This window comes from Crinia signifera, chromosome 4 (assembly GCF_055691185.1).
Source record: "Crinia signifera chromosome 4, ASM5569118v1, whole genome shotgun sequence".
NCBI classification, from domain to species: Eukaryota; Metazoa; Chordata; class Amphibia; order Anura; family Myobatrachidae; genus Crinia; species Crinia signifera.
In genome coordinates this window covers 20,672,959-20,691,066 of record NC_139220.1, presented here as the reverse complement: position 1 = coordinate 20,691,066, position 18,108 = coordinate 20,672,959, and the positions used below count along the sequence as shown (strand labels likewise).

The following is an 18,108-nucleotide window of genomic DNA, read 5'->3' as shown; positions in this document are numbered from 1 at the left end:
AAACTTCTAAAACAAATGTCTGGAGGTGTTGCCTATAACGACCAATTAGATTAGACATATCATTTCCCTATTGCATTCTAGAGAATGATAGACAGAATTTGATTGGTTGCTACTAGTTGCTATGGGAACTACCACTTAGGGGTAAATCTATTGAAGATTGGATGTTGCCTATAGCAACCAATCAGATGTAACACACGTTACATCTGCCCCACCTGCAGTTCACATGGTTTTGCCCATTTTGCGAACAAATTTGTCCAAAGTGCGTGCACACTAGACTATATAATTAACAATATGCACAACCACTTTTACCATATTTTCCTGCATATCATCTAGTGTGTACGCACTATGGGCCAGAGTCAGTAAAGTAAAAAAGTAATTTTGTGTCTGGAGCAAACCATGTTGCTATGCAAAGGAAGCAAATATATTTATATTGATTCTATGCAGGGTAAATACTGCCTGCTTTTGCATGTAGTCCACAGATGTTAGACAGCTTTATTTTTACACTGCGATTTAGATTTCAATTTGAAGACATCCAACCGAAATCTATCTCTCTCTCTGCACATGTTCCATCAGCCCACCAAGTCTATTTGTGTGCTTCTTTGCTAACAAAACTGAATCAGGGTGTACAGTGCATGGTTAATGATGTGCACTCCCTGGGGTCCCTAGCAATGTCCTCCCTCATCTATACAACCAGGACGACAGAGGATATTGCAAGCAGGAGCCATGCAGCATCCCCCCGCCACATCCTTTACTCATACTATCTTGCCTTAAGAGTTTCCTCTCTGGGAGAAGCCCAGATAGGAGACTCTCATCAGCTTTTTCCAGGGGGCGGGGCGGGACTGGTCATCATTAAGCCCCACCCACATTCCTGTAAATGCTGTGATTTGTAGCTCTTCGGGCAAGGGGTGGTACTAAACAACGTTATTTGCATTTTAGCCCCTCCTCTTTCTCAAAGAGCCACGAATGGCGGTATTTGACCGGCAGAGGGAGTGGGTGCAGGGGTTGATGCGGGAGCCCCGCTAAGTGCAGAAACAATACAATTGGGTGGAGCAGAGAGGAGACAGATTACCCGTAATGTTTCCCTGTCGAGTAAACTTAGTAAGGCCCTTATTCTGGTTCACTTGCAAAGACAAATTTATTCTCAAATGGACAGCGGGGGGGGGGGGGGCAGATGTAACATGTGCAGAGAGATTTAGATTTGGGTTGGTTATTTTGTTTCTGTGCCGGGAAAATACTGACTGCTTTATATTTACACTGCAATATAAATCTCACTTTGAAGTAAAACCCCACCCAAATCTAATTCTCTCTGCTCAAGTACAATCTGCCCCACCTGCAGTGCAGCATGGTTTTGTCCATTTGAGGAGGAATTTGCCTTTGCGAGTGAACCAGAATAAGGGCCTCCATGAATTATACAGTATTTCTGCCTGCATCTCTGAAGTGTTGCTACTGGCCTGTTTCTTTACAACAGGAACATGTGGAGGTTAAAAAATAAAGGAAAGATGACATTCAAATATTTTCATGCCGCACATGGAGACGACTCAAGGCTCTGACTACCGTAGGATTTCATCTTTTGCAGCTGTAATTTCCCTAATGGAGAATATGCCCTACACGGATTATACTAAATATAATACTGTCCTGAACTTGTGAACTCTACTAGAGAGAGCCGGGATGCAGCGTGCTAGAGCTGCTTTGCAATTCAGCTCTACTTCCAGATCACTGCTTATATCTACTGAGGCTGGTCGGGTGGTTTTTTTTTTTTTTCTAGTCTTAATTTAACTCTTGAAATGTTCCCATCTCCGAACAACCTGACAAAATGCATCGGCTGAGCCTGTGCCAAGTCCGTGCTGAGCTGTAATCAGGTTAAAGGCAAGGACATGTTCTTCATCGCCTCCTGCTTTTGTGCCTGTGTTTCATCAACAGCATCTGAGATGTTGCTAAATGAGGCATCATAACATTAACCTGCGGATGAGCCCATTGGATATGTCAACATGACATTAGACAGGGTTGTTCAGCTTTTGCTATGCATATTTATACGGAGGAAAAAAACTGTAAAGCAAAGCAGGAGCGGGTGTTGGGATACGTTCATCTGGTTGACCTATATTAAGTCAACATATATTGGGTTGGCCACTGAAGGGCAACACTCGACACAGCAAAGGTCGACAATGTGAACGTCAACAGTCAAAAGGTCAACTTGAATTAATTTAAAAAAAATTCAACCAACTAATGCCGACAGGCGGTATTTTATGCCCTACCATCCACAAGAGCAGTGTTTTTCAACCGCCGTGCCGTGGCTCACTAGTGTGCCTTGAGCTGTTCTCAACGGTGCCCCCAGATCTAGAGATGCCCAAACCAGTTTACAGCCACCACCAGTTCAACTGTTATTTACTGGTCTCTTATTTTCATGTAAAGGGCCAATGTATTTTATTTTTGTTACCTGTGGGGACCAGTGTGATTGTTTTTTAATATGGGGGCCAAAAGGTTTTTGTTTTTTTTCCTGTGGGGGGGCCAACGGCGTAACTATAGCACCGCAGCCCCCGCCACCGCGGGGGGGCGCTGTGCATGTGGGGGCGCCGGGTGCTGCGGTGCTATAGTTACACCCCCCCAATCCCCCGCAGACTTATCTCGCTGGTCCAGGCGGCTCCGTTCTTCTGCTGAGGACCACCACAAAATGGCCGCCCCCATATAGCACACAGTTCTCTGAAACTGTCTGCTGTATGGAGGCGGCCATTTTGTGGTGGTCCTCAGCAGAAGAAGAATGGAGCCGCCGGGACCAGCGCGATAGGTAAGGCTGCAGGGGATTGGGGGGGTTTGCATGGGCGGCGGGGATTGGGGGTGCTTGGCGGGGCGGCGGCGGGGGGGTTTAGGGGGGGCGCCACCCCCCTAACGGCGGAGGGGCCCCCAAAACGTAGTTACGCCACTGGGGGGGGCAATGTGTTTTGCCCTGTGGGGATCTCATGGTGTGCCTTGGCAATTTTAGAATCTTATTTAGTGTGCCGCAAAGGTAAAAAGGTTGAAAATCACAGCACCAGGGCATAGAGGGAGTACAGTATAGTCGCGAGGCAACGTGCCTGAAGCATGGCGAGCGGACGTGGTATACTTTGACGGTGTCCTTGCCGACTATGACAAAAAAACATGAAAAGCTTATGTCAACCTTTTCACTGTCGACTTCCCCGTTGTCGACATAATGTCTGTGTTGACCTTAGCCATGTCGACCTCTTAAATGAGTCGATCCAATGACCCATACCCCCTGTGTTATAATACAAATATATAGGATGCACATGTGATGGGAACCTGAATTGCATGCTGCGGTGAATGAATGGAGGCTGGGATAAGCCTGCACAACACATTATCCTGCCCACACACTACTGCAGACACTGCATGGAAAGGATCTGCTTATACAGAGACAATCATTTGCTCTTTTTTTTTTCTTTTTTTTAAATAAGCATTATTTATACAATTGGATAAAGGACAATAGGTTTTCCGTAGTTCCAGATCTTATCTTGTAACCATCAGCTTGTCAGCTGAATGTAGTAAACAGCAGATTGTGGCTTTAGCCTGAGAATATAATGCAAACGTAGCAGGGAGAGTCTAAAAATAGACACCACCCCCCTGTTCTTTACATCCGCCATTTAACCGCTGCAATAAATGTATAGAGAATAGGAAGCTTTCTATATAATTAAAGCAACATCATTGTAGTAGAAATTGGTCGAAGTGGAAATTTTGAAGTGGGGGTATGGAAATTTTGAAGTGGGGGTATGGAAAAGTAAAGAGTGAATATAGTGCGCACCTTCGGACACCCCCCTGTCCATCAACGTCCCCTGCCAGACTGCCCCGTTGTACAGGGGTATTACAAAAGCACAATATGTGCTGCTGAGTGATCAGAGAGCATCCTGAGGGTGAAAAAAAACTTTTTTTTTTTATCTTCAGATTAAAGTGGGGGTATGCCATACCCCCGTATACCGCCCCACTTCGACCACTGAGTAGAATTATATTGTGATAAGAGTCTTTTGCTTCTCAGCCCGTCATTGCGGTGTTCTTGTTGTTGACTAACCATTCTGCATTATATTTAAAGATGGACTCATAATTCCTAAAGAGATTATATGAGATTAGATTTGGGGGTTATTCAGCTACAGTATTGTTAGATTTAGGGATGGATTGATTATTATGCACATACTGTATGTCACGTGGCAGCATTCTTCAGGCAAATGACACAATTTGGTGCCTTTGATTTGCAGGGGAACGGGTGGTTAGGTGGACAGTGTCTAGGTTGACAGTCAAAAGGTCAACCACTATTGGTCGACAGTCAAACGGTTATCACATCAAACAGGTTGACATGCATTAAATCGACATCAGTGGCATATTAATAATGGGTGCAATGTGCACGGGGCACATTGGCCCCTGAGTCCCAGTGGGGGCCCACACTGTGCACACCGCACTCATTCTTTAATACTTACCCTCCGGAATTCCGGAGACATTTTTTGTAGTGCTCAGACTCTACTGCACTAGGTGGAGGAAAGGTGCTGCTCCAGGAAGAGAGGAGGGGGCCCGGCCGGAGGAGGCTGCACATGGACCTCCTCTCTTAAAGTGCCCTTGGTCGACATGGTCAAAAGGTCAACACAAGGGAAAAGTTCACATATCAATGGTCGACACATAAAAAGGTTGTGTTTTCATGCTTTACAAGCGAAGCGTCGCTCCACACTACAATAATTGGGGGTCCATGTCGACATTAACACAAAAGCGTGAAAAACTCATGTTGACCTTTTCATGTGTCTACCTTTTTTTGCTGTTGAACGTTTGTTGTTGAGTTTTTGGCACTGCCGACCTGTTCTATGTAAACTTTTTTTATGTGGACCTTGTGCTTTTTTACCTTTTTGGGGTCCACTTAGGCACTGTTGACCCTGTAATCCAAACCCTCTATATTACTGGAATAATTCTAGAACCGTGCAAAATGAAAGGTGTGGAAAATGTAACCACCCAAAGATACAGTAACATAAGGATTTGTAGAAGGAATATTACTAAATTCTATTTTACATGGGATGTTGCTGTGGGCAACCAATCAGACTCTACTTATTAGTTATTCAGCACCTTCTAGAAGATAACAGATAGGATCTGATTGGTTGCCCAGAGCAACATTGCATCTGAAATAGAACCCCCATTTTAGTAAATTCCTATGGTAATGTTAATGCAATGTCATCTATAAGGTAATGTAAGCAATTAATGTAATATGAATAAGCCCTTATCTAGTAAAATGTAGGATTTGGCAAAACGTTAACAATAAATGCTGATAAATAATAAAGTCAATGGGAAAACTACAGTGTATACATCAGTCTATCTATCTACATTTGTGCATGCAAAATATTTCGGTACTTATGTAGTAACTGGGCTGCCGATTTTGAAATCGGGTCCATCGCATCGCACCCGACCATATCGCATGCGATGCGATGCGATGCGATGGACCCGATTTTTCCATAGGATTCAATGTTAAAATGGACTGAGTTCATTTTAACATGGAATTCAATGGGAAAAAGGGTCCTTTTCATACCCCTACTATCCAAGTGGGCATGGAGTTGGATATAAACCTGTGGCGAGCGTAGCGAGCCACCGAGCCCGAAGCGTGGCGAGCGTAGCGAGCTCCGCGAGGGGACACAGAATACCGTCCCCTCGCGGGGCTCGCTTCGCTCGCCACGCTTCGGGCTCGGTGGCTCGCTACGCTCGCCACAGGTTTATATCCAACTCCATGCCCACTTGGATAGTAGGGGTATGAAAAGGACCCCTTTTTCCCATTGAATTCCATGTTAAAATGGACTCAGTCCATTTTAACATTGAATCCTATGGAAAAATCGGGTCATCGCATCGCATCGCATCTGATTGTATGCCTTAACTTAAGGCATACAATCAAAAAATCGGCAGCCCAGATACTACATAAGTACCAATATTTCTCTTCAACGTGTGTCTAATAGGATTTCCCTGTATTAGGGGATTAGCTGTGCAATAACACACTCGGTTTTCATGTGCTAAATGGTATCTGATCAACAATGAGATTAAATAGATGGGATTATAAAGATGGCATTTTCCATTGTACAGAATTTTGTGCATTTTTTTTGGGGGGGGGGGGGGGGGGGGCATGTGATAACAGACCATTTACCCATGACTATTAGATCTCAGCAACATTCAGCACTTAAAACGTAACCTTGGAACTTGGGGCGCTTATAAGGTTGCTGCCGAGTGCAGAGGTTCCCAAATGTGGTCCTCAAGGCACCCCAATGGTCCAAGTTTTAACTACAGATGGAGGCGGCCTCTTCCATTCAGGGGCTGGCAGTCGGATCGCCAACCACCAGCCCCCGCTAACCGCCAGAAGGGCACACGCGCATGTGCCCTTCTAATGGAGCTCCCGCCCGGGTTCCCACCGCCTCGCCGCCAGTCCCTGATGTGGTCCCCTGCCTCCCTGCCCCCACCCCCTAACCCTGCCCACCTCCCTGAAGCGGAGACGGGCAGGGTTCACGTCCCCCACCGCGCGATAACTAGGAAGTGCGCGTGTGTGGGACGCTCACGCGTCCCAGTCAGTTGGAGCACAATCTCACCAGCGGGGGCAATCTGGCGAGCCCCGGCGCTGGCTGAAAGGGGCTCCATCTGTACATCCATGCTTGGTCACTGGTGTCTTTTAAACAGTACCTCAGTCAATTTGATTTAACCTTCTGTGCTTAGCCATGGACATATATAGAACTTGGACCATTGGGGTGCATTGAGGTCTGTGTTTGTGCACCTCAAAAACTCAAGTGTCGCAAAACACTACAGAAACTACCAAAAAATGTTTTGGGTTAACCAGCATTAGCTAAAGTGATGTCCGTATATTTGCCTATCTTATCGCTACACGTTTAGTTTATTGTACAAGTATACAGTTAGCAGGTGAAGCTAGCAATAGAATCACTGAAATCTTACTGGAAATACATTTATTCCGTAGGAAAACTTTTATATTGCTGTATTGTGTTATACAGCACACGTTGTGCTCTGGAAGTGAGTTAGCCAACCAATGTTATTATGCTCGGAATGGCAATAGGTTTTGACAAGGATTTTATTAGACCTATGAGATCAGAGGTATGGTCATATAAGCACCGCTTTCATTTACAGATAAATATCTGCAATTTCTGTGGTAGACCAGACAGAAGTTTAATTTCCTGAAAAGGGAGATAAAGCTCAGCTCATGAGCAAATCTGGTTAACTCTGTGTGTTTAGGATTAGGATTTGCAGTGTCCTTCCTTCCATTACTGAAAATGTAACAGTTTACATACCGGTTCCTGTAAATCATTGTATAATAATATTAATTACGGAGCTTTGTGATTTTAATTCTAGAACAATATGCCCTTGATAACTGCAAAAGTGGAAAAGTCGTGTTTTTATCTGTTTGGGAACAAATGCATTTGTTTGGGAACAAATGCATTTGTTTTTATTGTACTGTAACACATTTAGGCCCTTATTCTGGTTCACTCACAAAGGCAAATTCCTTCTCAAATGGACAAAACCATATGCACTGCAAGAGGGGGGGGGGGGGCAGATGTAACATGTGCAGAGAGATTTAGATTTGGTTCTGTGCAGTGAAAATACTGTTGTTGTTTTTTTAAAACTGCGATATACAGTAGATCTCACTTTGAAGTAAAAACCCCACCCAAATCTAATTCTCTCTGCACAAGTTACTTCAGCCCCACCTGCAGTGCACATGGGCCCTTATTGTAATTGAGTCGGATGGCTCCGAATGCGGATTGACGGCCGATGGTTGGTGTTTGAGCACGTGCAGAGGCGTATCTGCGCATGTGCGAACGCCGCGCACATCTGAATATGGCGTGAATTCTGTACAGAAAATGATCGGTTGGAACAATAAGAACAGAGGGTGGAGAGGGGCGTGAAAAGCTGTTTGGGCTCATTACCATATGCGTACACCCAGCATTTCATTGGCGTTCCCATGAAAATGCTGGGCGTACGTATGGTAATCTGCCCGTGATGCAAAGTGAGGGCGGACAGCTGACATAGCCGGATGCCAGCTGCCCGCCCATATCCCTGCTTTTGCACTGAGAAATGGTCGAGTGGTCTGGAGCACTCAATGCTGCCTGACCACTCGGTCCATCATTCGATGGTCTGCGACCATCGAATGCTGGGGGAGGTTCCCACAGATGGAGGGGGTGTTCACATGAAAAATCCACTCACGGTCCGTTCGGTCGGCATCTTACCGCATTCGGACGGTGTGAGCGATCCGTATGGAAGGCGGGGCTAAGAACATTCGGTACCTGTCCGAAAATACGCATCTGACCGATTGAACTAAAATAAGGGCCTTGGTTTTGTCCATTTGAGAAGAAATTTGGCTTTGAGAGTGAACCAGAATAAGGGACTATACGTAATTCTTGCCTCCATTGTTGTCCCAGTACTCCGTGCATAATGACCTGTAATGTTGACCTTTATATAGGAAATATAATCGTTTTTTACACAACATTCTTTATTTGAATTTATATAATAAATTTGAGCAGCGGTTTCACTTTTTATGGATATTTTGCACATCTCTCATAGATATATTGGCATGTTTGTGTTTTTATTATACTATACATCATGCTTTATGTACCTACTTTCCCTGAAGTTGCGTGGGACTCCTGCTTTTTGGGGTCATCCTCCGCAACCTCGTCCCAGGGAAGCTGGCGGGATATGCAGATAAATCCGGAAATCGTAGGTTGGCGTATTAGAAATAAATTATGACACTAGTGGGTTTTTAAGGTTTCATAAACTGAAATAGGAATTATTACTAATCCTGAGCATTTAATCTTATTGCAATTTTAAAACTATTGGTCATTGATGATTTGCTACTTAACATCCTTCTTCTTAATAAACATACACCTAGGAAGCTAAAATCCATTATTACCAAGTGAGGATCCTTCAACTAAAAGGAACCGAATGTGGTCTTTGCTTTTATGTAGTCATTTTAACTATTTCATGATATTTACAATTTTTTATCTTAATTGTTGCAGAACCCGAAGGAGGAGAAGTGTCTCCCCCAGTAGGAGCTGGTGTGAACTGCAACAGCTGGACCTTCAAGTATGGACCTGGGAATCCAAAACAGCCAGTGCCACAAATACCACCCGATTTTCCGGAGAATTTCATTATCCCGGGATCTCCAGCCATTATTTCGATCCGCCAGGATCAGCCATCAGCCCAAGGTCATAAAAGTAACTTTATAACCTTCGGTAAAAAGGAAGAGACAAAGAAGAAAAAGAAGAAGAAGAAGGGGAATAAGAATCAAGACAAAGGAAATAATCCAACTGACAACAACGATCAATGAAAGGATAATGAAGCCAATTATTACCACATTTTTTTGTAATAAATAATGTAGCAACTCGTAATATTCTTCCTATTGTTAAATTCACCTTCCTACGAACAAAAGACTTCAAGATTCAAGCCTGAAAACCTATACAGTCTGTCTATTATTATTTACCAGATTATGTCTTAAAGCTTTATTATGTCAAATGTTTAATCATATGATCCCAGCAGTTGTCTCTCACATCCAAAGAACACAATGGCGGTTTGTGCATATAATCTAGAAAGAATCGTTGAAGGCCAATGTCTCTGTAAATAGTTCATGTGTATTGTATAGAAAATCAATTGTCTCTAATCACAAATGGGACAGTATGTAAGTGTAGATTTTTGCCACACGTCAGTGGTAAATCTGAGCAGAAATAAACCACAAATGATAATTCAATAGCACGCAAATATTCTAAAATAACTATGGCAAATAAATAGAAGGTATAAAAAATATATATCTTTATTGTTGTATATATCATAGGGATTACATGTATATCAGCAACTTAGCTACTGTATTATGTTTTTTTTAACCAGACTCTTAATAATATTTTAATGCACTGATCTAAGTTTGCATACGAGCGGTGGCGGCTCCAGAGGTGGAAATATAGAGGAGCTCCACCAACTGCCAGTGAGTCCCGTCTGGTGATGTTTGGCAACAATTGGGGTAGCAGTTGGAGGAACTCTATCTGAATTTTGGATTGTGCTGCCGCTCCACCTCTGGATCCGCCACTGCATATGACCTATGTAATTCCTCAGGAATCAATGGAGTAAATGTGATAACACATTTATTTCTATGTACCTTCTGTTATACACAATGGCTTGAACTACAGCAAGTAAACAAGCTAATAATTGAATATCCATTAATATAATGCAAGCCGGAGAAAGAAAATTTTGACAGTTGTTTACATGTAAAAATAATTTATTTAATACATTTTTAAAGAGTGCGTCGTTCAAGAAAGAAGAAACTTCCTCTCTTTAACACTTAAGGGTCTAATCAATATCGCTTAAGGGTCCGTTGCACATAAAACACTAGTTCTCACATGTTTTATGTAATGGTCCCATATATTTCCTAATACGGCCACCTAATATTCATCCTATTCTGAATAAAGTTTTTTGACGGTTGTCTGTGCGATCAAACACAATTTTCAGATGGGATTTGTTCCTTGAGACCCCTTCCTTACTAGTAGAATACTACTATTCCTAGGAGATGCCTCCACCACCTCCTCATCCGGGACCTTGATGATGAATAGGCCGCTAAGAAACAATACACTCGAGTATGTACATATAAGGAAAAAAGCTATTATCAAAGTACATTGTAATGTACATAAGCTTAGATTTTCCTATCTATTTAACTACAAAATTGTGGACAGTTTTGTTACTATTTGATATTTATCCCAATACACATTATCCTTTGTCACTAGAGCTTTGTCATTTGCTAAGCTTTTTTCATCCAGAGCAATAGCTGCAGTGACAACTGGTTATAAAACTCCAAAATTTAAAATATAGTAAATATTTATTTAACTATGAAAAATTGAAAAACCATCTATCATTTATATCATAATAAAATGGAGACAATTATAATATTAATGGAGAACTTTGAACATGTAGAGTACAAGTACAGTAGCTCCGCGTTGCTAACCATCGCTACCGTTACTTATATTTATGCTTTGATCTATCTGGTGCAAGTGCAGACAAATATTTAATTTAATACTTTTGGCCGCATAGATCTAAGAGAGACAATAAATGTAAAATACAAGTTGATACATTAAAAACGTTATTTTGTACCATTCACAATACCGTATATTAAAGTTTGATAGTTTACTGTAAGTCATTCAAGGCTGTATATGCTTTTGCTGTGCAACTAAATAGAACATATCATTTTTATGAAACCTATACTCTCTGCAGTGCTAATAAATTGACTTTTGGAGAAGAAGTAATTTAAAAAACGAAGAGAGCAAAAATAAAATAAAAAATAAGCCTTTTCCAAAACAATTGCTTTTCTCGAAACATTTGTATAACATACTATATATATAAATATTTGTGAATGGTACAAATAGCTCTAATACTATCTACAGTCCGTAAATTGCCTGTACCCAAGGGCATAACTGCCATAGGTGCAGAGGGTGCAGCTGCTATAGGGCCCACAGCTGAGAGGCGCCCACCTTACCTGTCAAAGTAACATGTGCTATATACTGTACATTTTTCACCATTGGGGATCTTACAAACTTTTGCTATGGGGCCTACAAACATCTAGTTCCACCCCCTGCCTGTATCATATGTATATGCTCACCTAACACTCACAGACTTACTTCTGTCAGATCACAATGTGGCCAGCTGTTGCATGTGTAAATAATATTTGTAAAAGAAAACTGACTTAAACAAGCACTCTAAGTTCACTAACATCACCGGAACTGTCCAAAATGTGTGAAGGACCATTGCAGATGCTTTACGGTATGACAACTTATTATGTGTCGCATATGGATTTTGGTGATTTACCTGTCTTACGAGAAGTACATAAAATGCCAATTATACTCACACGGATGTGGAAATAAGTACGGTATGTATGCCCTATGCTCCTTACGAAAGCCCGACATATATTTATTCTGTGCTTGTGTATGTGAATGCAAACGCTAATCAGTTATAGTTGACCTGAACTGTTGAATGTAAACCCATACTTTTTTTTTTCTTTTTTGTACACTTGTGAAAAAAGTGAAGTAGTGTTGATTTTAATTCACTGCTGTTCATCTTTTTTGATCTAAAATTACACAGTAAAAATCTTTCTTAAGTCAAAAACCCTTCGACGTGCTTTTGTGGTCTTTCTTTGATTGCTTGAGCCAAGTTTATGAAGTAGCACAAGAGGAATGCAAGTTGCTTAAGGAATAAAGAATACGAATGAAAGAATTTAAAGAAATGAATAAGGACCCAAAATGAGTACATCTGCCCCTCCGGCACGAAACGTACTACCAAACAGGGCACCACAAGGCTGGTGGTGCTGTTCTGCAGCACCTGATATTTTTTTTGTTTTAATCAATCTAACTAGCAACTTCCCCTTCTTAATTCCCAGAGATCCCCAGGCAGTGGCGTAATTAGAATATTTGCGCCCCCCCCCCCCCCCCCGCCGATATCGGCAGTGCCGCCCCCCCCCCCCTCCCCCTAGCCCTAGCCCTCCGTCTGCCGATATGTCCCGCTCCTGGCCACAAACACATACTAGTAGTAACTATAGCCCCGCAGATCGACACCCACAGTCCCTCATCACCTCCCCGCCACAGCGGGGGCTGTGGGGCTATAGTTACGCCACTGTCCCCTGGATATCCCCATATCCCCCTCAAGTCCATAAGCACCTTTATTTACATGTTCCTTTTCCTAAGACACGAAGGGCGAGATTTAATGCCACCCAAGTTCAGTGGCAGTGCAAGATGTCCGCCGAATTTTTTTAAAGGGGAATTAGCTTACAAGTAGGGTGGCCAATCCCGGGATCAGGATCGACGGGATCCCGGTATTTGGCCCCAAAAAGTCCAGGATTTCAATTGGGATTAGACTGCACATGCGTAGTCTAATGCCGGGCAGTGCCTGAGCACTTGCTCAGATGCTGCCCGGCTGTTCCTGACCCTGGCGTGCGACCTGCGCAGCGTGACAATACAAGGTCACACTGCGCAGGCCACACCGCCCACTCTGCTGCCACCCCTTCTCCTGCCCGCCCACATGCCCCTTCTCCTGCCTGATCCTGGGATTGAAAAAATGCCCCGGGATTGACATCCCTACTTACAAGGCATGGTTTTGCCTTATAAGTTAGTCCCCCTTTAAAAAAAAGTCCAAGTTCGACAGACAGCTCGCACTGGTGCTGAACTTGGGCGCCATTCAATTTTGCCTATATATTTTTTTTTTAAATCCTACTGAGCAAACAGCTCCACGAGCAAGGTGTAAGGTGTTTGACTGCAATGTAGAAGGTCATGGGTTCAAATCCTAAGTATGACAGTATTTTAAAATGTGTGCTTCAAATAAAAGTGGATGTGACTGAAGATCCTATAAATGACTAATAAAAACTGTGTGATCTATCATAAAGGATGATGTAACTAATTGACCAAGAGCTATCCAATTAAGTGCCTAATTGATCGTGTAAGGGTAGTGGCAGTATCAAAAATGCACAATTGATCACTAAGAACAGATTTGCAATCAGCAGCTTAGAAAAAAGAAGCAATCATATTACTTGAATAAATTCCAATAAATTAAACGTCCTATCCATTTAGTATGCAAGGAGGGCTGGGGTGCATTGGTTGAGATTATAACCTCATCGCAGGACAAATTTGTTCTTAAAATGGACAAAACCATGTTGTACTGTAGGTGGGGCAGATGTAACATGTGCAGAGAGAGAGAGAGAGATTTGGGGGAGTTATTGTATTTCTGTGCAGAGTGAATACTGCAATTTTGATTTGGGTTTGGACATGGCCCTCCCAAATCTAACTCTCTCTATTACATCTGCCCACCTGCAGTACAACATGGTTTTGCCCATTTTGAGAGCAAATCTGTCCTGCAATCAGGTCTGAACTGTTTGGTGTACCAAGATAAAGGATAGCACAGCAATGGGCTATGCCTATATCCTAGATATTATAGCAACTGATTGAAGTCTGCATTTAATCAAAGGAGGAGCAGTCAGCTTTGGAGCATGGAGGATGCACCTGATTGGTAATTAAGCTCTTCTATGGATAGCAGATGTTATAGATACACCTGATAGGACAGAAACATCAGCTATTCATTCTGGTGCTGCATACAATACACGCGTCCTACATAAATCCCAGAATGTCTCCAGTAATGGCAAACACACTCTAAACTTTGTTTCCTGTCAAGAAGTACCATCTGCTAGTTTGTATTAAGCATTGGTGTGTTTTTCCCCAGAAAAATTTTACATTTGTGGGTATGTTGTTAAAAGAGTAGTCTCAGGCCAAAGGCCAGGATAAGGAAACGGTTAGGTCTATTTCCTAGTGGAAGAAAGGACCTGTCACATGACAGGGCAGAGCAGGGGGAGGAGCAAGGTCAGAAGAAGGGAGCCAAAACGCAACTAAAGGCAATTGGTGGTGGTGTGGATACTGACAATGAGAGGGGACCCGGACTTGCTCCTCATCAGGGCATGAAAGATATTTTAGCCCGCTAAAAATTAGCAACTACCCTAATGGCTAATTCACATGCTCCGGCTCCTGCCGGGCGGCGAAACCCCGCACGGCCAAATGCCGTGCCGTATACAGTAGTCAATAATGGACACGATTGTGTCCATTCACAGGGGACAGCCACGGCCCGGCCGCCCGGTTGCAGCCAGATCCCACCACTGGAAGGGACGGCTGCTGGGCTGTGGCCATCCCCACCATTGAAAATGTCTGAGTGCAGCATGCCTTCTGGAGCTGGAGCGTGTGAAATAGCCCTAAAGAAACTGTGTATGTACAGTTGGAAGGAAAGAAGCATAACAAAACTCAAAAAACTTTCACAGTACTGTGTGTATATTACAAAGTGGGTACTTGTGGAGTATCACGGCTCCCATCGCATGCCATATATAGTGGCATGCGATGGCATGCGATGGCATGCGATTTTTGCAGTTTTTAACCAATTTTTTTTACAAAATCGCATGCGTTTTTTAACAGAAAAGCATCCAAATGCATTGAAATTAGTATCAAACATGTTCAATGGCCCCCAAATGTAATTTTTGAGGCCGTACCACCCCCACTATCAACGCGAACCCGAAGCGTGGCGAGCGCAGCGAGCCCGCGAGGGGCGGTGGTACGCGTCCTACGACCTTTTCATACCCCCACTATCCACGTCGGCGTGGAGTTTAGAATAGAAAGTGTGGCGAGCGCAGCGAGCCACCGAGCCCGAAGCGTGGCCAGCGGACGCGGACACCTGTGAAGCCCGCGAGGGGACGCGTATACCTGTGAAGGTATCCGTGTCCGCTCGCCACGCTTCGAGCTCGGTGGCTCGCTGTGCTCGCCACACTTTCTATTCTCAACTCCACGCCGACGTGGATAGTGGGGGTATGAAAAGGTCGTAGGACGCGTACCGCGCCCCTCGCGGGCTCGCAGCGCTCGCCATGCTCCGGGTTCGCGTTGATAGTGGGGGTGGTACAGCCTCAAAAATGACATTTGAGGGCCATTGAACATGTTTGATACTAATTTCAATGCATTTGGATACTTTTCTGCTAAAAAAACGCATGCGATGCGATTTTTTTTGCTATGCGATGCACATCGTGGGAGCCGTGTTTGTCCACAAGTACCCAAAAGTGTAAACAGATTATGAAAGAGGTCTAAATATAAGTGCAATCTAATGTAGATCATGAGTAGGGATAGGAAGAGTGGATAAGCTGTACAATCACACAATGTTCTCTATACCCACTGCCACTGGCTCCCAGAGCGGATAATAGGGGGAGCAGTGTAGTAACTTCATGACCAGGCAGCTTACAAGTCAATATAAACTTAAAAAATCAGGCGCAAAGTAAGACAAAAATAGTGAATGATGTTAACACATTTACCACTTAAACGTTTTTAGAGAGCATATGGTATTACTGGTCAACCACATAAATCTAACATGAAAATTAAAAAGAGAGCGCTTCTGGGTAAAGAAATTAGGGTACTCTTTACCTAGCACGGCGCCCACAATTTTGATCGTGGGCATCGCAGGTAAAAAAATCGCGGGCATCGCGGGCATTGAATGCACTAAATATCGGGTGCGACGCGACCGACGCGATACCCGCGATTTCCCATAGGGAACAATGTTAAATGTCTCAATTGACCCGATTTTCATGTTCAATGCCTCAATTGACCCGATTTTTCCATAGGAAACAATGTTAAATGGCCCACAGAGGCCAAATAGCCACCCTGAAGTGTGAAATGGCCCCCACAATTGTTAACGCCACCCCACGATCAACGTCAACCCGAAGCGTGGCGAGCGGGCTTCACAGGTATCTGCGGGCTTCACAGGTATCCGCGTCCCCTCGCGGGGCTCGCTGCGCTCGCCACGCTTCGGGCTCGGTGGCTCGCTTCGCTCGCCACACTATTCTATTCTCAACTCCACGCCGACGTGGATAGTGGGGGTATGAAAAGGTCGTAGAACGCGTACCGCCGCCCCGCGCGGGCTCGCTGCGCTCGCCACGCTTCGGGTTCACGTTGATCGTGGGGTGGCGTTAACAATTGTGGGGGCCATTTCACACTTCAGGGTGCCTATTTGGCCTCTGTGGGCCATTTAACATTGTTTCCTATGGAAAAATCGGGTCAATTGAGGCATTGAACAGGAAAATTGGGTCAATTGTGACATTTAACATTGTTCCCTATGGGAAATCGCGGGCATCGCGTCGGTCGCGTCGCACCCGATTTTTTAGTGCATTCAATGCCCGCGATGGCCGCGATGGGCGCCGTGCTAAGTAAAGAGTACCGAAATTAGTTTTACATTTATTTGTGTAGCATAAATAAACAAAAAAAAAAAACATTAGACACAAAAAAATAGATACTGTACATATACACAACTTTACCAAAAACAAATATAGAATAATAATATTAATAATAAAATTGTAAAATAGATGTATATCACATTAAAACCACAAATTGTTCAAGATTGCAACTCTGGTGTTTATCTATATAATGTCCGCATTCAGCCATTGGATTTAATATAATGTTGCCTATTAGATTGCTCAAATGTGCATTCTCTAGCGCTCCAGATAATCTACCTTTTTGGAATGACAATCCATTTGAAGTGGTGAGCAGATAAATAACCATCGTAGTATGGAAAACTTAAGTCCCATAGAATTTCTCAGTTATATGTGAGCCAGAGTGGCTCCTGATGATTATTGCCGTATATTGGTACCAATAATTAAATAAGTAAGTATGGTTCAGTTACTTTGCGCTTTCACTTTAAGCACGTTATCCAGCAGGAATAAAGAGACTTTGATGTCTCAAACCATAGTGTGCAGTACTGTCTCAAGATGGTACATCCCTTGGCACCAGAGATGGGAGAAGCTGGCCAGCCACTCAGCCGTTCAGCTTTCGGCTGGAGAGTGTGTGCTCCTGCCGGACCACAGCTGATGGAATGAGCCGGGGTTGTTCGGTCACTCTGTCGCCGTTCAAAGGAGGCTATCACTGGGAAAGAATGGAAAAAATGGGGCGGACAGACCCAAATCTCACAAGGTGGTTTAGGGTCAGATGCGCCTGACCTGAGTTGTGTTTCTTAGCAGCTGCTCTATGACAGGATAGTTAGTCCTGTACAAGGTGAACAAAGGCAAAAGGAAAAGGTTTGATCAGCGCTGAATGAGTTAAAATAAATGTATATGACTATGTATAAAATGAAAATTCAGATTGGTTAGATCTATCACAAAGATTTAATAATAATACTAAAAAACATGAAGCCAGAATGTATATAGGCAATAAAAGCAATATTATTAAAAAGTGAAATCTGTATCTCACCAAACAAAACCATAAGTGTGGATTTGACCTGGAAAGTCCCAAAGTCCAACTGATTAACAGTGATGTCTCCCACTTGGTAATGGTGAATTCTCAGATGTCCAATTGGAGCTGTGGTTGTGTTTCCAAATGTGCAATATGGAGGGAGGACAAGATGTTATTCTCAGGAGGGGCCCAAGATGGCACGAATCACCAACTCCTACCGCTGGATGGATTTAAGGGGGATGATGTCCTCGACCTTTACTATAGTTGCAAAATTTGTAATCCGAGTGAGAAAGGAAAAGGGGGGATGGGGGCGTGGGTTTCCGGGTGATGTTTGGGTGGGTCTGTAGTCACA

At 43.5% G+C, this 18,108-nt stretch overlaps 1 protein-coding gene across 13 annotated transcripts in view; it reads left to right on the top strand.

Annotated features, from left to right (window-relative positions):
• LOC146073839 (protocadherin alpha-C2-like) overlaps positions 1–12,134 on the top strand; it is a 198,460-nt gene extending 186,326 nt beyond the window's left edge. For all 13 annotated transcript variants that reach the window (XM_083181353.1, XM_083181360.1, XM_083181352.1 and 10 more), the window contains one exon: positions 9,009–12,134. In XM_083181353.1, the coding sequence (XP_083037479.1) occupies positions 9,009–9,319 (311 nt within the window). In that variant the 3' untranslated portion in view covers positions 9,320–12,134. The remainder of the gene's footprint in view (positions 1–9,008) is intronic.
• Positions 12,135–18,108: the final 5,974 nt, after the last annotated feature.